A 24351-nucleotide genomic window follows, 5' to 3' on the forward strand; every position below is an offset into this window, starting at 1 on the left:
ATTTTTTAAATCTGATTTTACTTGTTAAAAAACATGCAATGTCCGATGGCAATTCATTCCATGTTTTCATTCTTCTAAAGGCTACATTACAGTCCGTTGCTTTGCATTAGTTTTCGAAACAGGAAGCAAACAAAAATTAGTCGTGCAGCTCTATTCTGGACTACTGTCATTTTTCTAAGACTTTGCTTAATGCATATTGTATCATTTCTAACATTTCTCAATATATGATCAACATGCTTTATAAAACAGAAAAGGAAGATGGTCACATTACATGAGTCACTTTACTGAATATTATAGTCAGTTATTATGAAATTAAGAAGAGTCACATATTTCAGTACACTGTAAAAAATAAAAGGGTAAAAACACGGTCAAATGACTGGCAGCTAAGGCTGCCAAACAAAAACTGTAATATTACAGTAAAATATTTTAATTAAAAATAAAGTGCAAAAACAATAATTTTACAGAAAAACGTCTTTATTTCACAGATTTTTTTTCGTTTCATTTCATATTTTACAAATATAAATGTTAAAAAATGTGGATATTTTGGACATTCCTCAAATAAATATTAATATATATATACATGTTGATACATTACTTGCCTTTTACTTTTAGAGATTAAAAACTATAGTCATTTTGCTGTTGATCTATGAAGAAAACTGGTTGGTAATAAAGGGGGCATTTTACCCCACTGCTGGGGCAAAACGCCCCCTTTGTACAAAAATATGTTCAGTCAAAATACAAATTAATTATGAAGGCTGAGCAATTTTAATATTTGGTGAATAACTCCTGCCATAGTCACTCAAAACCGGGATGGCAGTTCCAGTCACATTTATGTTTTGTTTCACTGTAATGTCACATTTTCATAAGGGGGGCATTTTCCCCCACTCTACCCCTATACATATTCTAAAAAAAAAAAAAAACATAAAGATGGTGAGCTGTGTGTGTGTGTATATAAATAAATGGATAAATACAATATATACATATAGATAAAATGAATATATTATGAATAGATACACAAAAAATATATACATATTCTAAAAAAAAAAAAAAAACTATATACACATTTACAGACAGTGAGCCCTACAACCTACTGCCGCCTGAATGCTGCTGTGCCAGTTCTTCAATTATATTTTCAAGATGGATCTGACCTTCGTCCCAGCCTGCGGCTTTCACGACGGTCCATCACATCCCTCATTGCTGCCTTGAGGTCAGATTTTGACCATGGCTGGGAAACTGATACAGGGTGTCTACAGGTTTGACCAAGTTAAATTTAAGACATTTTAAGACTTTTTAATACCATTTTCAAACAAAATTTAAGACCAAATTGAAAGTCCCCCAAAAGTCTAGCACAAAACTATGAAGATATTTTAAATTATTATTTTATTTAACTGATTATTCTTGGGAATATTCAACAGAAAACACTATTCCAGAAGAAGAAATTATTTTCTATTCCATGACAAAGTCAAGGCTCTCACACACTTTGAAGCCAATGTAACAGTGTAACAAACACGGATTTTGAGTCATGGATCGGATCATTTTTCGGATCAGCAAAAAAAAAAAAAAAAAAAGTTCGTTTTTTCCTAATTACTGAATGCTTACTTTAGGTAGGCTACTTCTAATCCACAGCAAAAATTACTAGCTGAACTAAAGTTCAGTAACAAAACAAAAACAATTACACAAATGACAAGTGTAAATGAATACAACATAAAGTTAGTAATAACATCGATAACACTAGTATTCAGGAGGGGAAATTTAATAATTAATTGTAAAATAACTAGTGTTTCTCACTGCAGGTATTTATAGGACGCTGTCTCTTTAAGGCCAAATGCACGAACCGAATACTGGCACGCATCTCTTTCTCAGCTGTTACGGTTCACTGAAGACATAAACGACTGTTTAACAGAATACCAAAACGGGTATTAAGACATGACTTGGTATGTACGTTTCCGTTCAAATAGCAGTTAAAGAGGAATCAATCTGTGTGAATCGCGCCGCGCGTCTCTCTCTCTCTCTCTCTCTGCGCGTGCTCGCGTCAGGTGTGTGCGGCAGTGGTAAAAAAAAAATAAATTAAAAAAAATCAGCGTGCGTGTTCCCTTTTTAAATTGTTTGAATTGGTAAAGTGGCAAGACAACACATGTGCTAATTTTAAACTTTTACTCTATGATGGTTAAATTTATCAGTTAATCTGCGAATCAAATGCGTGTAGTTGGGCGGAAACCCGCTAAATCTGGCAACACTGAGGCGTTGTCGAGCAAGCGCGTGTCTAGCAACAGAACAGATTTAGAACCTGCGCAGGAGATTCTCCTCAAAGCGATAAACTTTTCCTTTTCAAAGTGTAAAAAATTTAAGAGCCTTGGATTTAGATTTAAGACAAATTAAGACATTTAAAGACCTTATTTTAGGACGACGGAATTTAAGACTTCTTAAGACTTTTTAAGGATCCGCGGCCACCCTGTGATATTGAGGTGCTGGTGTTTTGGTTTTTTCAAGGCCCTGGAAGTGAGCCCTGCATTTGTGCCAGAAGTTGTTGCTTGCTGTGCAGTGCTCCACAACCTCTGTCTTCAGAACGGGGACATTGTTGATGCAGATGTGGAGGATCCTGCCGATGACCCCCCTGAACCCCAAAACACAGAAGCCAGCGCAGGAGAGGATGTGCGGGACAATCTGGCTGCAGCTGTGTCCGCACCAGACAATTGTGTGCCTGCTCTTCATGAGCATGACTACCTGTAAGACAATTTAACAGGTTAAGACTTGGCAAATCAGTTCTTATTCTCAGATTGACATTGTTTAAGCTCGTCTACGTTAGCTAGTTAATATGTAAATAGTTAGGTGTGTGTGGGTGGGCACAGCCCACAGGGTGTTGTGATGCTAAAAAAAATGCAGTAGTAGCAAAGACTATAGAATACCAAAGACATGACACTCGTGTAGTTTTGAATGGGGAACAATGAAACGGTCATCATGGCCGCGAAGCTCCGCCTTCTTAGTGAAAGAGCCAATCGTTGATCAGTAAAGTCAGCGCGTCACTGCAGCCGCCGTTAGAAGTTCCGGTTGCTATAGAAACAGCCGGCGCTCTAAGACGTGCGTTCAGTACTGCGCATGCGCACTGGCTCATATAGCCGGAAAAATAAGTGTTTTTTTAACGCTATTCAAGCACAAGGAACTATATTTATGAGGCAGTTCTTGTTGGATTTCTTTGGAGATTTCAAATATGAAATTTAATCGTAAACTTGGTGAACAGTTTGAGAATTTGATGTTTCCCCATTCAAACAGATAGGAGCTGCACTTGTATGCCCGAGAGGCGTTTCAAAGATGGCCGCCGAGTGACATGACTTGCCTTAAAGGGACTTTGGTAGTAGTTAGAGAGAGGTGGAAGTGCATAACATCTGTGCGCATCCCTCTTGCTTACTGCTCACTGGCACTGGCAATGTGATGAAAAAGCAGTTTTTTCAGGGTTTCCGACGGTTCTATGAAAGTAAATTTATGAAAAGATAAAGGGAATATAACTAATCAGTGCTTAGGATGCAAAATTATGATACATTTACATTTAATCATTTAGCTTTTATCCAAAGCGACTTACAAATGAGGACAATGGAAGCAATCAAAATCAACAAAAGAACAATGCTATGTGAGCTCTGACAAGCCTCAGATTAGATTAATGCAGTATACGTAGCAAGGATTTTTTTAATTATATAGTAAATTTAAAAAAAAAGATAGAAAAAGAATAGAGCAAGCAATTTTTTGTTAATTGTAAAATAAGCAGAAAAAATAGAAAACAGAAAAAAGTAGCCTTGTTCTCTGTGAAATTGAACAAAATGAAGTTCATGATTAAAACAAGGACAAATATCTGCCTGTGAGCTCAGAAATATTTTTACTTAATTCAAATGGGAAAATAATTTTCATACCCCATTGACACAAATAGTCTTGTTTTGAGCACAAACAAGACAATTTCTTCATTTTGCATCTTAAATTTATCTTTATGTAATATCTATATTTAGTATTTGTATTGGGACAAAAACTCTGGAAGACATTAATTTTTGGCAGAGCATGTACAATATTGCATTGATAAATTTAAGGCTTTCTGCGGCATAAAATTGTGGAATGACCAATCAGACCATTTAAGACCTAAAAAACACTGTTTTTCCTCTGCCAGTGCACAGCCTCTCCATCACCAAGACTCCTGTCGGGCCTCCTCGTGGCTGCACATGGTAACTGGGGATAGTCCCAGGCTAATCGACGGGGATCTCGGAGCTGCAGTGGTCCCTAGAGGTGACCCCCACCAACCACTGTCACACTGCCTAAGGCTGTGTGTGTGTGTAAATTTGTATAACAATTCTTTGAAATTCTAGCTACATATCATGAATGCCACTTGTGGGTTATTTTCATATTTAAGCTTAATTTTATAAATTACTTTATTTCTGGGGTAAAAAAGTGAAGCCCTATAAATAAGTATAGTGAGATTAGGAGATGATATTACTACATGTTAACCTCAAAAGTCTTGTATGTGAACGTTACCTGTCTGAAGACACTGAAGTTAATTTTACTGGCAACCATTATTAAAATGTTTGAAGAAATTTCCATTTGGTCTGGACTTTTAAACTCTATATACTACATGATGCAAAAATGTTTTGACCTAATCTTTGTGATCACATTTATGTAGAAGATATATTTAAAACAAAATTAAAATTAATACTTTTTAAAGCTGTCTGGTCTGGGTTTTCTCTACAGTACGACACTCATTTTGCTTTAAAAAGCAGCTGGAAACTACCACAAAATTAGTGTGCACATAAGTGCTTTAAAACTGTTGTTACTCAATGCCACATTTTATTAATTGGCACTTTACAAATGACAAAATCCAGCTACCGTAAATCCCTGGAAACTAACTCTGCATTAAAACTTGATAACCAGTATGTAACAATGAAAAACCAAATGGAAAGAAAGTATAGTTTTTATTAATATTCTTTATTTTTTTGCAAATGGCTCTAAAAGCTGAAGAAATCTCTCCTCTCTCTCCCTTGTCCACCTGTCTCGTCTTTCCTCTCTCTCTATCTCATTTCTCGGTCTCTCCTTTCTTCTCTTTCCCTGGCCTCTTGTTCTCGTCTCTCTCTTTCTCTTCTTTCCTCCCTTTCCATCATCTCTCTCCATCGCCTCTCCTCCCTTTCTACTGCTTCCCTCTCCTCCATCTCATACATAACCTCCTCTTATGTCCTTCCTCTTCCTCCCTGCTCTTTCAGCTTTTGACCTCACCGAGGATGGTGAGGTTACAGCAACATCTGATCCAGATGAGACAATAAGGGTGGGTGGTGTGATGGATGGTCTGCCCCCTATTGCCTCATCCAGGACAGCATACCATTTCCAAGATGCTGCTGTAACCTCACCATCCTCGGTGCTCACACCAGTCTGTGGACATTTAAGATCCTACAAAAATTGTAAAAGGAAAATACCAAGAACAATTATATTCAATAGATTACTATGACATTACAACATAAGCATTATCTAATCATGAAAAAACTCAGATTTTGGTTGAACCATTTTTTTTTTTAATTCTTACTTTGTATTTTTGTTTTAGGTTTTCCCACTTTCTTTTAACTTGGGCGGCAGACATTTTCCCATCTAGCTTCTGCTCTGTCACAATAAATGCACAGAAATCAAGCATAAAAATAATGCAGTAAAACCTTTGCTTGAAGTGTTAGTGTGTACTACATTCAGTGTCAACAGCACCTAAATAAAAGTACATTTTACATACTTTGTTTACTTACCCAAAACCTTTGATGGCAGCATTTCTCCTTCCAGTGAAGAGGGCTTCATTAGCCACTCTCCACTGAATAAGGAGCCGAGTGTGTTCATCAGTCCCTGTAATGTCAAAACAGTAATCATTAGTCATGATCAATCCATTATTGCTAATTTACATTGACAAGCTGAAGCATAAAGTTACTTATTACTAGCTTGATATGCAGCCAACAAAATATCAACTAAAAATTAACACTAGTAAAAGAGGAAACAAATAGTTTTGATTCGTTTAATTCTCTAATATCATTATGTCTCCGTTTAAAAAAGCTGTGCTAACAAGCTGATGTACAAAACAACTTCTTACAGCCGATTCAAGAAATCACCTCATCGATTTACAATGTTTGAACTTTCAATAAGTCATCCGTTCATTTAGATTGTGTTAAACAAGTGTAATTTAATCACAATAAACAACGTTTTATCCTGAGGTACTTACACTTGAAAAGAGCCGCGTCTCCACTTTCCGCCATTTTTCGAATATGACGCCTCCTCTCGCGGAGCCTCATGGGATAGGAAAGTGTCCATGGTGTGCGCATAGTGCGTACTAACAGAATTCGGCCGGAAGCAGTAGGTCATCCGGGTACTTCTCGCCTACTGAATTTCGAATACTATGAATTCGGACATACTACTCGCCTCGCATACTGTTTTTCGCGTACTATATAGTAGGGTAGTATGCGATTTCGGACGCAGCCGGACGCAGCTTGTCTAAACGCTAGTTGGTGCTCCAGTATAATCGGTCCGCCGAATCTCATCCAGTGAGAAACGTTCCGCGGTGCAAAACTAAGTGCGATTAAAATGCGTTAAAAATGTTTAACGTGTTATTTTTGTGTACTTAATTAATCTAAATTAACGCGTTAAAGCCCCGGCCCTAATTTTACTTTAACTTTATTTTGTTTGGCAGTCATAGCTGCCAGTCATTTGAACGTTTTTTTTTTTTTTTTTTTTTTTTTTACAGTATTAAACCCTTATTTGACAGATTTTACCTAGATTATTACAATGAAAGCACTAAATTTTTCTACAGAGAAACTGTTATTTTACAAATCATTACAATAAAAAAAAACCTTCAATAAAGTGTCAAAGCATGCTCAAGGTGGAAAATTAACAGTTTTATTTAAAAGACAAAATACAATGAATTTGACCTGTCAGATTCTGTGACTTTACTGTATCTACAGATTTCTCAACATCTAATCAATATGCTTTATACAATAGAAAGGGGAGATGGTCACACATCACATGAGTCACTTTATTAAAAACTATGAAATAAAAAGAGGTAGCTATGAATTTGACCTGTCAGATTATGTGACCGTATTGTATCTACAGTATAGATTTCTCAATATCTGATCCATATGCTTTTTAAAATAAAAAAGAAGAGATGGCCACACATTACATGAGTCACTTTATTGAACATTACAATATGTTATTATGAAATAAAAAGAGATCACATATTTCTGTAGTGGACCAGATCCAGTGACCCATACTATATAGGCTAATATCTCAGAGTGGTATGCATTTGTAAGGCACAAACTATACTGGGTAATTGTATTTAATAGTAATAAGAATAAAAATGAGCCTATCCATTATACAATGAGAATGTTATTTAAACCAAAACCATTCATAGTAGTAACACAGACAACAACAGCATCAGTGGCGGTTCTACACGGAGGCCAAGGGAGGCCCGTGCCCCTGTAGACATGTCCTTGGCCACCCCTGTGGCCCCCCCATACTGACCAAATAAAATAAAATAAATTAATTATGGTTTTACACACGAGCGCCAAAAGCGGAACTAATGCGACGCATCGTTGTACTTAAATGGGTAAATTAGAGCGGCGCACACAAACACTGCAGCAACAATTAGAACTACTCTCGGATAGAGGAGCTACGATTTATTTCTCCTGTTGCAAGAGTCGAAAGTAAGCAAAACAATTTCATTTCGTGAGTGACTTGATGTTCTTGCACATAACCGTGTTACTTTTGTTTTTCACACTGATAATTAAATCAAGTTTGTAAATGGCTTTGTAAAATCTTTGTTAACGTTAGTTAATAAAAATATACAGCTGTTCATGTTAGTTCATGATCAAGTGCCGGTTTAGTTCTGCTGAAACTCTACACCTCTGAGAACTCTCTCATTAAAACAAAGAAAGTGTAGACATGATGTAAATAAGAGATTAATTGTACTGTGTAAATGTGATTTCATTACCTTTTATTAACTTTGAGAGATTGCGATGAACAACAGTAATGTATGAGTGACAGCTTTCCAGTGATTGTAAGGGGAGCGCGCACTTTTAAGACTATAATTAATTCAGAATTTGAATTCATTTATTCATGGATTCACTCTCTGATAACGCAACATCGCCATTGCTATCGTGCAGCACATAGGCTACTACATCAGTTACACAAACTAAGAGAAGGCAAAGCAGGTGCTTACTCATCAAAATATGTCTAAACAGCCGCACTGCACGTGTCGACACGCGCCCGTGAGTAAACATTATTTTTTTCTTTCACCATGCAGCAAACGTAAAAAATAATTAAACCGTTTAACTTATAGTACTTCTTACTGTCGATTAACAGTGAACGGTCAATATGAGCATCCCTAAAATGTTTGTATGATTTTAAAGTAAAATAAAGTTTATAATCTTTAAATATCACTTGTTGTCATTTTTTAATGTGCCCCTCTGGTTAAACACTGGCCCCTCCTTGGCCCCCCTAGTCAAATTTGTCTAGAACCGCCACTGAACAGCATATAGCATTAATGATTAATGTCTTCTCTATGCAAGCATTTCGAGGCCACAATATCTAGTTTGTCCACTAGTCGTTTTTTCTTTAAAACATGAAACTGCTTTTACAGCAGCATCACTGCGACGATGATCATTTCCGTTTCAGCGTCTGATCCAACGTGTGCGCGCTCCCGCGCCAATATTTGCTGAACTGCGACCCCTGGTCACAGATTTCGGCACAACACCGGGTCTCTGGCACGGGAGGCGGATGCACTAATATGGAGGCTAGCTGGCCTCTGTTACATAAACAATATGCTAATTGTGGCCGTTAATGTTAAGTTAACATTATGCCAAGTCTTCACAAATAAAACAATGCATGGGAAACGGCTTTGGCGTGTTAGTTGCAGTGCATTATGCAACAAGCAAGCTGACCTTAACTAGATAAGTAATATTTGAATCGCTAATATAGCAGATGCATGGGTAATCAGCCTTTTTGCCGCAACTAATTTATGAATGAGTCTGCATCAACTAGGCTACATTAAGGAGAATCGCTTTAAAATGGATAAAATACGACATTAGTTGAGCCGCAGCCACACACCTGACTCGTGTATGTAGGGCAGGCAGTGGATCATACCACTGTGACTCAGCTGTTTCTAAATGCATTTTTTTTTGCGTTTGTTTGTTTAGTTTTTTTCTACTGCATGTATTTTAGGTATTACATACATATATTTTTTACAATAGAGAGTGCGATTTTTTTTTTATCTTTTTTTAGGAGGGGGGGGGGGTGTCTCCGCCCCCCCCCCGGGATTTACGCCCATGCTAGAGAAAGAAGAAGGAACGCTAGACCAGAGCCGTTTAGAAATAGAGTTGCGACACGCTTTGATCTCGCCGCCGCGCGGTCACGTGGTTCATGGCCGCGCTGCCAATGTGTTTGAATGGGTTTAAGTAGGATAGATAGACAGCAGTTTTACTATATTTGCAGCAATTTCGAGTAATTATTAACACATAATATGCATTGATTGTGTATTGATAACTACGCTTTACAATCGCATTTTATATTGGTGAATGATAAAGAGGCATAATTAATATGTTCTCATACTCTTTGGCAGTCAAATGTGACCAAACACCTTAAGTGTAACTTTTATTCAATTAAAATAATTGTAATATATATAGCTCAGTTCTATTTAGTTTATATTTTGAGGAGTTTACTAAATAATATGTGCAATAATGATCCTGGCCATTTAAAAGATAGCATTTTCTAATATAGCTAGTGTTTATATTACAGTTAGTGTAATGTTTAAGGTTAAATAAATTTGAATGTGTATTTGGACATGATCAAACATTTGTTATAAACGTAATTTGTTTCGATATAACGATTTAATGTTAAATAAAACGTTCCAAACGTTGAAATCGACTCTCGATTCCAAAGGCCTCGGAATCGATTCTTTTGGGAGTCGATTCCCAGCCCTATTCCTATGGAAGCCTGGGAGTGTCGCAACCATAGATATATAAAATACGTAGATACCGCATTGGACCTCTCCAAGCACGTAGATGCGTCCGCCATATTGGAACGGTCCACTTGACGTCATTCGCCATACTATAGGTTCGCAGACCAACGGCTGTGCAGGACTGTGGCATTTCGAAGTGATTACATAGATCTATGGGTGAATGAAGTCAAATATCTATGGTCGCAACTCTCTCGCTCTGCGCTAGACGTTCTAATCCTCTCCATTGTCATGGAGACGGGATTGCGTCATAATGCAGCACAATTTTAGAGCCAGGCTGACGGGAGCGCGCAGTAGTCTCGATTTGACAGTCATCCGGAGAGGTTGTGAGAACGGGCTGTAGAGATTTTACCGTTTTTACCGCTTTGAAGTCGCCCATCTGAAGTCAGCATGCGCGAGATTGTGCACCTGCAGGCGGGCCAGTGCGGAAATCAGATCGGAGCGAAGGTAATAACAAAATAAATACATAAAGAGGCTGTTATTTCAACAAACGTCCATTCGTTTTGATGTTTTATAACCACATCATGTCATCAAAATATTAGTTTGCGCTCTTACTATCGCACAATCAATTATTTTAGGTATATCTATGTTTGCAAATCGATTTGCATCCGTGAATAACGCCAAATGGTCACCCAGTTTTCATTACGTCATCATATTTAAAATGTTAAGCGTTGTCCTAAAAGGGTGTGGCGGCTGCCTCGGTTTAAACTGATCAAAATAGCATTAGGTGTGTTCGAGATGCACTACACTAGCCTGCCGCCGGCTGGCGAGAGCAGCCGCTTGCAGTCGGGGGAGGAGTAAAGAGATGGCCGTCAAGTCGGACACTTATAGAGGATGAAACTGTATTCCAAACACACACACACACACACACACACACACACAAAAAGGAATAAAGAAAAAGAAGAAATGAAACTACATAAGATAAAAAAAAAAAAGTTACCCTATCATTTATTCTATAGGCTACAATCGTTTTGCTTTTTTTGTTGATCATATCAAGTATGTGAGTTACTTTAATGTAATGCAATATGATGTTTATTATTTGTATCTTGGTTTTGTAGTTAGCTATAGGACATTTTTCAATTTTTATAAGCAGTTTATTCAGTGTAGTGAAGCCTAACATCCATTAAAAAACGGCCTCTGGTTGACCTTTTTTTTTTTTTTTTTTTTTTTTTTTTTTACTTTAACTCTTATACAGTAAGAATATATATTTACCATATCGCCTAGTCTTCATTTTCATCATTAATGTTTTGTTTGAATATCAGATATTCGATATAAAGATTGATTACATACATGAACTTGTTTAAGAAAAACACGCAGCACACGTCGTGCTTGTCATCACATAATCTGACCAATGAGAATAAAGTGTGTCGTCATCAAGGCTTTGGCAGCCGGTTTTAAAGGGATAGTTCACCCAAAAATGAAAATGTGATGTTTATCTGCTTACCCCCAATGCATCCAAGATGTAGGTTACTTTGTTTCCTCAGAAAAACACAAACGAAGATTTTTAACGAAAACTGGTGCAGTCTGCCAGCCTTATCATGGATATGGATGGGCGCCAAACCTTTAAAAGTAAACAAAAACATGCACAGACAAATCCAAATTACACCCTGCGGCTCGTGATGATACATTGATGTCCTAAGACATGAAACGATCGGTTTTTGTGAGAAACTGAACAGTATTTATATCATTTTTTACCTTTGATACACAGCCACGTCCATCTGTCATGTGCACGAGTTTGGCATCAGTCACGTCACATGAGCACGCGCTCTGTCGTAGAATACGCAAACGCCGGAAGCGATCTGTCGCATGTATACGACACTCATTGTTTACACAGAGCACAGAGATTGTGGATATAGCGGCTATTCAAAATGGTAATTACTTGCGCGTATCCTGATTGTTTAAACCGATTTAAAGCTAAAAGATTACATTAGTTTGCGCAAACTCATCCGGGACTTTTCACTGATTTCCCCTCACGGCGTTTGCGTATACTACGACAGAGCGCGTGCTCATGTGACGTGACTGATGCCAAACTCGTGCACATGACAGATGGACGTGGCTGTGTATCAAAGGTAAAAAATTATATAAATACTGTTCAGTTTCTCACAAAAATCGATCGTTTCGTGTCGTAAGACATCAATGTATCATCACGAGCCACAGGGTGTGATTTGGATTTGTCTGTGCATGTTTTTGTTTACTTTTAAAGGGTTGGTGCCCATCTATGTGCATGATAAGGCTTGGCAGACTGCACCGGTTTTTGTTAAAAATCTTTATTTGTGTTTTTCTGAGGAAACAAAGTAACCTACATCTTGGATGCATTGGGGGTAAGCAGATAAACATCAAATTTTCATTTTTGGGTGAACTATCCCTTTAAGCAACTGCAGCGCCTGACCTCTGCGGCTGCTCTCGTTTTGCTCTCACGTTACTTTGATGGCACACGTGATCGAAAGGCGGCTGCAGCGCCGATCAAAGTCGGACAAATGATCTTACCAGAATGCATTGTTTTGTAAGGCGGCAGCCGATTTCTTTCGGCGCCGCATGAAGTCGAACGCACCTAATGATAACAAGACGTTTGATAAGAAAAAGTCAATTTATTTGCGTTGTATTGCCTTTCTGTGTGCATTGAACTGCGTAGTTGTGTTGCCATTGTTATTTGGGCGGGGCGTGGTGCGCCCATATTCTCTTTGTCTTTCGTCTATATTGCCATAGACATGTCCAATAAATTTGCTCTTTATGTAGTATCAGGGAGTACCTGGTTATGTTAGATTACCCTTGCTGTCATTTTGAACTGAAGCGATCGATCTAGTCGGTACTATAGGAAGACTATAGGGGCTAGTTGTCACACTACCTTTGTCACTCCATTGAAAATGTTTCTAAATGTCTTCAGACGCTGACCTCAAAAACAATCAAATCGGAATCTCTTACTCAAGGCATTAAAGCTGTCATTTTGGAATATGCATTTATTTATTTTATTTTTTGGGGGGCAAAATTCCAACAGTAAAACAATGATGCAACAAAACAAGAAAAAAAAAAAACATATAAAAGATGTCCAAAATGGTCAAACCATTGTTTTGGCTAACACATATCACAATACATGGTATGCATTTATATAGTTATAAACATGTGAAGCAACCTGACATCTGAAGCACTCTTGTCCTGATAATATTCAAGCTTTGTTTAAAATGAACAGTGTTAATGGCGACTCGCCTTAGTGTACCACGGTGTGGCTTTCACTTGTTATCCAACCGCTTTTGCAAAAATATGATATGGGATATTTCATATTCCAAAGGGTTTTAAGATAGGTCTTTTTAACCAACAACCATGCATTTGCATGCAAAATCTTGTATTTATTATCTTTTGAGACAAAAGAGTGACAACTAGCCCTGGCCCTAGTAAAAAAAAAAAAAACAAAAAAAACATTTGTGCATCGATGAATTGTGGCCAACTCGCCTTCTTCGGGACACCCTGTGAATAAAAGCATTTTATATATTTTATATATATATATATATATATATATATATATATATATATATATATATATATATATAATTTATTTATTATTATTTTTTTTTTCACACCATTTGAGTGCCTTGGATTTATAATTTGAAGTTACAAAAGAATCCCATATCCAAAGAGCACCGATTTATAGATTTTTACCCCTAGCAGAAGTTTTTCGCATTTTTTAATGTATTGGTATCTGTTTCTTGTTCTCATTCAGTTCTGGGAGGTGATCAGTGATGAACATGGTATTGACCCCACTGGCAGCTACCATGGAGACAGCGATCTGCAGCTTGACCGCATTAGTGTGTACTACAACGAAGCCTCTGGTAGGCACATCACATGGGTTTAGCACAGGGATTGACAAATTTAAGATTTTTTTATTATTATGTCTAATAGTTCTATAGAATTGATCAATATAATTAATTCTCTAATCATTAGTTAAGTTCTCTCAAATATATTTATAGACACAGAACAACCCCAATGTTTGAGATGCATTCTCTGGTTGTCTGTCTTTTTAGGTGGAAAGTATGTCCCTCGTGCCATCCTTGTGGATCTAGAGCCAGGGACCATGGACTCTGTCCGCTCTGGTCCTTTTGGGCAGATATTCAGACCTGACAACTTTGTTTTTGGTAAACAAACACCCTTCGATTGCCTCTCATTCTATGCATACACCTATATTTGAAAAATAAGTATTGTTATGCAATGATTTACTTTCGAATGTTCTTAATGTTACCTCTGATATACACTCTTAAAAATAAAGGTGCTTAAAAAGGTTTTTCACAGCGATGCCACAGAAGAACTATTTTTTTGGTTCCACAAAGAACCATTCAGTCAAAGGTTCTTTAAAGAACCATCTCTTTCTTGTCTTTTTATCATCTGAAGAACCTTCTTTTGCCACAAATAACCTTTTGTGAAACAGAAGCATCTTTATTTTGTAAGAGTGTATGGTTGCAAAATGTCTCCTTTTTCCCCCAATAACTGAACGTTTTCAATTTCTAACAATTTTAGCATACGAAATTTGAGCGAAAACGCACACATACCTGTTGTGAATCCTGCAGAGGTTTTAATCATTTCTTGTTCAAGGTGACACATAAACGTGACTTGTGTCTATTAAGGATTCTACTGCTCTAAGCTGTATGGAATTAAAAAAAAATATGCAGTATTTTCAGTATCTTGAAATACTTAAAGGATAACTGTTGCCAAAATGCAACCTGGGCTGTTTTCTTTTTACTGTAAACGAGACAAACTTATATCTAAAAGCATAATTACGACAAACAAGCCGTCAAGAGGTATCGATCTCCGAATGCCACTTAATAGTGAGGAGAGTAAAGATGGATAGCTCCTAAAGCATATTTCCATATAAATGCACGGCTAATTCGTTGTTTTGCCGCAAGTGAAAAACAACATTAGCCTTCTAGTTGTAAAAAGAGCCTCATATGTGACCCTGGACCACAAAACCAGTCTTAAGTCGCTGGGGTATATTTGTAGCAATAGCCAAAAATACATTGTATGGGTCAAAATGATTGATTTTTCTTTTATGCCAAATATCATTAGGAAATTGAGTAAAGATTATGTTCCATGAAGATTTTTTGCAAAATTCCTACGATAAATATATCAAAATGTAATTTTTGATTAGTAATATGCATTGTTAAGAACTTAATTTGGACAACTTTAAAGGTGATTTTCTCAGTATTTTGATTTTTTTTGCACCCTCAGATTCCAGATCTTTAAAAGATGTATCTCGGCCAAATATTGTCCTATCCTAACAAACCATATATCAATAGAAAGCTTATTTATTGAACTTTCATATGATGCATACATCTCAGTTTTGTAAAATTTAACCTTATGACTGGTTTTGTGGTCCAGGGTCACATATAAGAAACATAAATGTATAAGAATCTCGCATTCGGAGATCGACACTTCTTGACTGGCAAGACGGAGACTGAAACAGTGAAAGTGAGTTGTTCAAAAATGGTTCTTTTTAGTAAACTGTGTACACGAACAATGTTCTCAATGCTCGAGTTCATGTGTAGAGACCCAGGCGATACTTCCAGCAAAGTTTCATAGTGTGTCGAGTAGGGGTGGGCGGTACACCGGTATCATAGTTATCACCGGTGTGACATTGCGCCACGACATTTTCTAATACCGTCAATACCGTAATAAATCAATTATGTGCCTTGAACGGCTGCATTTATATCAATAATAGCTAATTCTAAATTATAAGGCACCTAAGTTTAATTTGCCTGCGACTGTTTGTCAATTGCGTGCGCACATACAGCGGTGCGTTCACACCAAACGCCAAGCGAATATGCGCATCGCGTCGCTCACTCTAGTTTATCCGCGGGATGTGTTTCCTGTCACTCGCGCGAATAACAACACGGCGCGATCGACCATGGCGGAGATAAATACGATCGCTGCTTTGTTCCTGTTGTGTAAGTTCTAAATGCACCGGAAAGCCAAACGCCGATCTGTCTAGGTTCACAGCACAGTAATGTATCACAGACGTATCTCACGATTCCTTCTATAAACAAAGAGAGAGAGTGTAAATAAGAGATTGATCGCAGTACAGAGAGCGTCGATATCGCAAACTAAGATGAGGGACAGCTTTTAATATTTTGTATGGGAGTTTGTAAATGAGATATTAATTTAATACAGCCGTTAAATAAACAAGAAGTCATTATTAAGTGACTTACATTGACTGAGAATAACACTATGCCCGATTTTGCTCTGTTTCGTTTTCAAAATGTATTCTGGAACAAGTCACACCGCTGTGTTTAAATTAAGATGCGCAGTTCTCCAATCAAACACAGCGGTGTTTCGTTTATAAGTGAACGTGCGTTTTTAAACTAATCTAGTGAAATGGTTCAATTTCCCATTCATAAAGAGTGTCACTTGAATGAACCATGTGTTCTAACGAATCAAATGAACAATACGATTCAGTAATTAATTTCAGTTTCTTGCCGCCACCTGCTGGCAGATCCTTTCATTTAATGAAATCTTAAATACTTGTGTATTACAAATTGTATTTTTAAAAACTAATGTCAACATGAATCTGAGCCTCATTTTCATGGACGACACTATAAAAATGAAGACAGAAATCTTGCTGATCATTATGTTGGCTTGGAGAAGCCAACATATTGTTATCCTATTTAAACTTATTATTATTATTTTTTTTTTTCTGAGACCAAAATTTTCTGAACGCTACTCCTCCTACGGCTTTAAGGCTACATGCTCCAAACTCGGTGGAGCCCTGGGCCCTGATCAGGACATTTATGCTACATCTTTTTAGACTGATAAGACTTACAGTTGATTTTTTTATTTATTTTTTTACATGAAAAATTCCTGTAGGATTTCAATGGGCTGAGAAAAAATGCGCCCTCTAGAGGAGTAATTCCACTCCACTCAACAGTAGATCGCTGAGCTCTGACCTACTTTCACTTTGACTTCGGTGGAAAATGCAAATAAATAACGCCTTTAAAATTAAAATATTCCAGCGATTTAATTGTAAATACCCATTAGAACACATCAAGAGCTAAATTCAGCTGTGAGCTTTATGTAAAAGTTAAACCGCTGTCTTTAGAGAGTTACAGATGAGCTTCACACCTCCGTCTGAGAATTATACATGACTGAACGTCTTTTAAAGGCATTTAAATAAAAACACTCCAGCGATTCAACCATAGACTGTAAAAAAGATGGACAACGCGTCTCCGCTTCTTTCCACTATAGAAAAGTGAAGCCAAAACAGCTCAATATGGCCGCTACCATCTTGGGGGAAATGACGTCATTTGGAGCCAGAGCATGCGCAGTAGAGGTTCGTTTGGAGCCAGAGCATGCGCAGTAGTGTCGTGAGCCGGAGCAGCGGTGTCAAAGTCCCGCCCAAAGTCCCGCAGATCCAATCGCACGATCACAATCATGACACCACACTCCGTTTTTATAGCATCAAATAACTACTTAAAAGCAAACTTATTAGAAAAACGAACACCTGAACATGAATCAGCATTATAATAATACCTCACACGATGGAAATCATCTTTGGAAAAAAAATTATTTGAAGTGTAATTCGATTATTTAGTTTGGCTCACATCCCATTAGATTACATGGAGAGGGCGGGGTTTATGACCTATACTGCAGCCAGCCACCGGGGGGCGATCGAAAACTTTCGGCTTCACTTTTCAGGACACCCACGGCACGCTTGGATTCAACACAATAAATATAGAAGAATATTGCATTGAGTGCAAATGAGCTTTTTCAAAGGTTTAAATAACGAACATGACATGCACGGCTGCATATCCGCCTGTGTCAACAAAGACATCATTTGCGCGTCTTTTAAAGGTATTTAAATAAAAACACTCCAGCGATTGTACACAACAAATATAGAAGAATATTTTAAAGAGCTACATTGGGTGCAAATGAGCTGTTTCAAAGGTTTCACTAACGAACATGTAGGCTACGGCTACATATCCGTCTGTGTAAACAAAGACATCATTTGCACGTCTTTTAAAGGTATTTAAATACAAACACTCCAGCGATTTAACACAATAATAGTAGAGTAATATATTACACCGGTTAAATGCTTGCTTATTTCTGCTTTTCGGCTCAACCGCAACGCGTCGTGGCTTTGAAGCACGCGCTCCACAGCCTCTATGACAAGCCGTTTTAACCTAAAATATACTACGCATTACTTGTCGTAATAGCATTTTTACTACTAACAATTCAATTAGCGAGCTCTAAGTGTTCTGGGCTGGCCCTTTTGCCCCAAGGCTGCCCGGTTTGGCTCTCCAAGCCAACATTTAAAGTTTGTCATCGAACTTTAGCTTCTAGTTACTTGCTGTACAATTACTAGCACTACCTCATTGGGGTTTCAGTTCAATGAAGAAAATTGACTTGACTGGAGAAGCCACATCTCAATGGATTCACTCCACCAACTCTTATCAGTCAGCATTGAAGGGCCTGAGTTGGACCGTTTCAATGGCCAGAAGGTAGTTGAAAGGTGGCACTCTCAGACAGAAAGGGCTCTGAGAGTATCGCTCTAGAACAGAGACAATATTTGTGATCTTCTGATCAAGACCAGGAACATAATACCGTGATATTATACCGTCACCATTCAAAAGATGAAAAATACCGTGATATTAATTTTAGGTCATATCGCCCACCCCTAGTGTCGAGTCTTCTTAGTGTTGTAAAAATATCGATTTTGATACGCTCAAAAATATGCCCCTAGTTCTCCCATTCACCGGCCACTGACCACAAAACGAAATCACGGTCAATCACAAAAACGGCTCGTTTGTCGTAATTATGCTTTTAGATATAAGTTTGTCTCGTTTACAGTAAAAAAAAAAAACAGCCCAGGTTGCATTTTGGCAACAGTTATCCTTTAAGTGTTGGGCATGAAGCATTGATTAGTGTCCTGCTTGTAGGTCAGAGTGGAGCTGGTAATAACTGGGCGAAGGGTCACTACACAGAGGGTGCCGAACTGGTGGATTCGGTGATGGATGTGGTCCGCAAGGAAGCCGAGGGCTGCGACTGTCTGCAAGGCTTCCAGCTCACGCATTCGCTGGGAGGAGGAACCGGTTCCGGCATGGGAACGCTGCTGATTAGCAAGATCCGCGAGGAGTATCCCGACCGCATCATGAACACCTTCAGCGTGGTGCCGTCTCCCAAAGTGTCAGACACGGTGGTGGAGCCCTACAACGCCACTTTGTCTGTTCATCAGCTGGTGGAGAACACGGATGAGACGTACTGCATCGATAACGAGGCCCTGTACGACATCTGCTTCCGCACTCTCAAACTCACCACGCCCACATACGGCGACCTCAACCACCTGGTCTCAGCCACCATGAGCGGCGTCACCACCTGCCTGAGGTTCCCCGGACAGCTGAACGCTGATCTCCGCAAACTGGCGGTCAACATGGTGCCCTTCCCGCGTCTGCACTTCTTCATGCCCGGCTTCGCTCCTCTCACCAGCAGGGGGAGCCAGCAGTACCGCATGCTCTCCGTCCCAGAGCTTACCCAGCAGATGTTCGACGCTAAGAACATGATGGCCGCATGCGACCCGCGCCATGGCCGCTACCTGACCGTGGCTGCCATTTTCCGTGGCCGAATGTCGATGAAGGAGGTGGATGAGCAGATGCTGAACATCCAGAACAAGAACAGCAGCTACTTTGTGGAGTGGATTCCCAACAATGTCAAGACCGCCGTCTGCGACATTCCACCTCGTGGTCTGAAAATGTCTGCAACGTTCATCGGTAACAGCACTGCCATCCAAGAGCTGTTTAAACGCATTTCAGAGCAGTTCACCGCCATGTTCCGCCGCAAGGCCTTTCTGCACTGGTACACTGGAGAGGGCATGGACGAGATGGAGTTCACCGAGGCTGAGAGCAACATGAATGACCTGGTGTCCGAGTACCAACAGTACCAGGACGCCACCGCGGAAGAAGGGGAATTCGAGGAGGAGGGCGAAGAGGAGGCTGCCTGATCGCTGACTCTTCCACTTTAGCTTCATCCATTTTGTTTCATATTTCACATCATCTCAGCTTCCTCTCAGTCCGGTCCTGTTAAGCAGAGAAAGTCCATTCAAACCCTTGTGTATTTCTAATTTTAGCGTTTTCCATCATGGATTCACTGCATAAAGATATCACAAAACTGAAAAAAGTTGTGCTGTGTGACTTTAAGAACAAATGTTCTTGAAATAAATTTAACCCTACATCAGTATTATTTCTTTATTTGTGGTAGTTGAGTAGTACGTGTACCTGTTTGTGAAAATCATTAGTATTGATGCCGCACAACACGCACCATTCCGTGTTACAAAATTTCACATTTTAGGTTGGTTTCCCTTAGCGATCTAACAGCGCTCATCGATGTCAGAATTTTTTTAGATGGCCAATCAAAAAATCAAAAAGGTGGTCCTAGTGTTCAAAGAAGCAGAGCGGAAAATTCCAGCGCGTTGCTTTAGTTACACTGTAAAAAATGTAACGTAAAATCAACAGTAACTTACTGGCAACAAATATCCAGCAAGCTTCAGTATTTTATTCCAGGGTAAAATTACTGTAAATCTGACAACAGTACTTCACAGCATACCGTATTTATACTGTAAAATTAATTGCAGTGCTTGTTTTTGCACTGTATTTTAAAATACTGTAAAGTTACTATGCCGTATAATTGATTATGGTATTTTTATATATATATGTATATGTATATGTATGTACACACAACATATAACCAACTGCAATCTGTTACACGCTTAAAAAAAGAATGAAAGCTAAAGGCGTGTATGCAAAAAATATTTCACACAGTTATATTACTGATTATTAGATGTTACATCAATTATGACAACACACAGAAGTCAGTTTAAAATTCTTTATTAAAATTTAATTAAACTAGAAACACTCCAGACGTGGCAGGGCCAAGCAAAGAGCGAAACTCATCCTCAGCACGCTGAAATCTTGAACAACTGTACACACTGAAAGAAATGAAAAACATATTCAACACTGCATAGACGTACACACAGATTACTTTCACAATGAATTTTATTTCTGAATGACCCTGATTGATACAATTAAGGTAAAAATGCTCCTGATTAAACGTAATGCTGGTATTTCCCATTAAAAGCAAATGAAATATTGAAATTAGACTTTTGTTTGTTGATACCTTAACTTTACCTTTATATCAAACTCACCACCGATTAGGATACTTAACAGTTAATGGTAAAACGAATATCTTCACATTTGTAGTGGTGAAACATTTAGAAATACAATTTTTTTTAAGATTTTGAATACAATTTTACATCTTACCTAGCTAGTTCTTGCTGGTTCTGCGTGCTCCGTCCGAAGTCTCTCTCAGTCAGGATGAAATGGAAAATCCGAGAAGAGTGTGACGGCTGACGGTTAGATGATTGGTTGCCAGGTGTATATGCCGTGTGATTCGCTCTTTATGTAATTAACTTAAAGGAACCGTATGTAAGAAATTTATGTCAGTTAATCATAAAATGGCCCTGACATGTCACTAGACATTAAGAAATCATGTTCATTTCAAATACTTATAACACTGACAACAGTGGTCCGGCCAGGATATTGTCATTTAAAAGTGAGAGTTGCAGCCCTCAACTGATGTTATTGTTGTCGTTTTGTGTTTTGGTCTGAGACTCCACCCTCCAGCTATCTACCAATCACGAAGTCAGTAGAGTTTCGTGAGACGGGTTGCCAGCTATGCTCTAGTTAGTTACAGCTGCTGCTAAGAACGAGTCGGATAAAACATGTATAAAGTTACGAAACCTAAAAGACCTCGTTATGAATCCGAAATACGTCGTGACAAAGTCCGAAATAAAACAAGGATTTGTATAGGAGATGCCTTTGAAAGATGGAGACGGCTGAAAACGGAGAAGAATTTGAAGAAAGACGCCAACGTTGCTTATTTTCTCCTTGACAGGTAAGATTCATCTATGTTTGGCTAACTTTGCTTCCGTACACAGTGGATTTTCTGCGGTCGGCCGTGCTAAATGCGTTCATAAAAAGCTTTATATCGCACCACTAGCAGGGTATGAAAACAATCTATGTTCCGACTGAAATGTGGTATTACAGTACATCTTTACGAAATATTTGGCTAATCGCCATCTGTAAATTTTTGCGATAAATTACTTCGCAAAACATCTCTTGTGAAGCATAAAGATAATTAACAGAAGAAAAACAAATTACTGTGTAAGACTCGTCACTTGCCATTGGAAGCTCCTTGTAGCACTAGCAGCCTACTCCTGCAGCTTAGCTGGCAACCTCTAGTCAGGGGGGGAGCGGGAGGGGATACACCTTTCTACAGTATTTTGAAAGTGATTGCAGTACCAGTTTTGGCCACAATCCTACATACGGTTCCTTTAAGTGTGTAAATCGAAAGCAAAATAATAATAATAATAATAATTCATGGAAATCGATTTTTATCTATTTACATTGCCTATATTATTGATCATTGGATGGGACTACATCTCCCATCCAAACATTTTAGGCTATAATAACCTTTGAGATTAGTTGTGTTTGTGACCAAATCTGGCAACCATAAAGAAAAAAAACACCCAAGCAAATTTAAACTTTTTTTAGTACATCACCTGGGCAATCCATACTGCTGTTTACATCCGAGTATCGCAGTGTTGGGCAAGTCACTTCCAAATTGTAATACATTATAAATTACTGACTGTCTTTTAAAAGTAATTAGTTCTGTTACAATATTACTGTCTCTAAATTGTAATGCGTTACACCACTTTTAAGTTACTTTTGAGTTACTTTCATCAAAATATCCACAGATTATAAAATGCCAAAATATATAATAAGTTTATTGCTGCTCATTATAGTTGAGAATAGACAGCAGACAATTATATAAACATATTTAGGTAGGCCTACTGGTATAACTGTCACCTCGGGGGGGACGCCTACGTTTCTTCAGCATTTTACAAATAAATCCTAATCTAATCATGACAAACTATATATTGTTGAAAGGTCTAAGGCTCCTTAATAGATATTTAACATTTTTTGTGGGTCACAAATTATGTAGGAAAAATAATAGGTTCATTTATGACAAGAGTGCACCTCGAAAATCTACTTCATAACAGGAGCTCTGACTTCCCTGTTGCCTTTTCCTCTATCACACTTTAGAAATCATAAGAAATGATATATCAGTTGAAAACTTAGAATATCAAAATTGAAAGCCATTTTAAAATCAGACAATGAATTTACATGGAAAAGGTACATTAAATTCATATTAGAAAATGTTTTTGTTCGTGAATTATAAAAAAAAAAAATGTAGGTTTGAATTCTTCATTTTCATGTCTCTGTTCAAAAATGGAAGTGACAGTTAAGGGGTTAATGTTACCTTGTAGTTTAGGTTGAACATGGATAAGCACAAACTGTATTAATACCTATTTTATACAGTCTATGATTAATACATACATAAACAACACCAAGCGGCAAACCTCCCGCTCTCTATATCGAAACCAACACGGAAGTGACTTAAACTGCAGTTCATCGACTGGCCGCTAGAGACGCTGCAGAAGGGAGTCAGTCCCATTGACTGCCCATGTTAAAAGAGAATGGGGAGGCTGCAGACCTATCGCATACTACCCTACTATATAGTACGCGAAAAAACAGTATGCGAGGCGAGTAGTATGTCCGAATTCATAGTATTCGAAATTCAGTAGGCGAGAAGTACCCGGATGACCTACTGCTTCCGGCCGAATTCTGTAGTACGCACACCCATAGATATATATACATAGATGCCTCATTAGCGACTGTTTCTATGGGCCGTTATACGTAAGCCATCCGCCATTTCACTGCGGTCTACTTGACGTCATTCACCCATAGATCTCATAGTAATCACTGAAAATTCGAAATGCCACAGTCCTGCACAGCCATTGGTCTGCGAACCTACAGTATGGTGAATGACGTCAAGTGGACCGTTCCAAAATGGCGGACGCATCTACGTGCTTGGAGCGGTCCAATGCGGTATCTATGTATATATATCTATGCGCACACCATGGACACTTTCCTATCCCATGAGGCTCCGCGAGAGGAGGCGTCATATTCGAAAAATGGCGGAAAGTGGAGACGCGGCTCTTTTCAAGTGTAAGTACCTCAGGATAAAACGTTGTTTATTGTGATTAAATTACACTTGTTTAACACAATCTAAATAAACGGAAGACTTATTGAAAGCTCAAACATTGTAAATCGATGAGGTGATTTCTTGAATCGGCTGTAAGAAGTTGTTTTGTACATCAGCTTGTTAACAGCTTTTTTACGTAGACATTAGTTGTTAAGCAGTTTAATGAGATTAGAAAATTAAACGAAATTAAAACGATTTGTTTCCTTTTTACT

General features: G+C 38.3%; 1 protein-coding gene and 1 long non-coding RNA gene across 2 annotated transcripts; one reads left to right on the plus strand and one right to left on the minus strand.

Annotated features, from left to right (window-relative positions):
* Positions 1-1086: 1086 nt before the first annotated feature.
* On the minus strand, positions 1087-6305 carry LOC141337472 (uncharacterized). The gene is made up of 3 exons (XR_012355756.1): positions 6221-6305; positions 5757-5850; positions 1087-2724 (listed from the first exon to the last, which is right to left on the minus strand). It is a non-coding gene; the product is annotated as an uncharacterized lncRNA (long non-coding RNA).
* A 3829-nt stretch (positions 6306-10134) lies between these two features.
* LOC141336577 (tubulin beta-4B chain-like) lies at positions 10135-20209 on the plus strand. Its single transcript, XM_073842269.1, has 4 exons — positions 10135-10450; positions 13719-13827; positions 14020-14130; positions 18919-20209. The coding sequence occupies exons 1-4, from the start codon at positions 10394-10396 to the stop codon at positions 19974-19976; spliced, it is 1335 nt and encodes a 444-aa protein (XP_073698370.1). The 5' UTR covers positions 10135-10393; the 3' UTR covers positions 19977-20209.
* The last annotated feature ends 4142 nt before the right edge of the window (positions 20210-24351 follow it).

Source organism: Garra rufa, chromosome 6 (assembly GCF_049309525.1).
Source record: "Garra rufa chromosome 6, GarRuf1.0, whole genome shotgun sequence".
In the NCBI taxonomy this organism is placed as follows: Eukaryota; Metazoa; Chordata; class Actinopteri; order Cypriniformes; family Cyprinidae; genus Garra; species Garra rufa.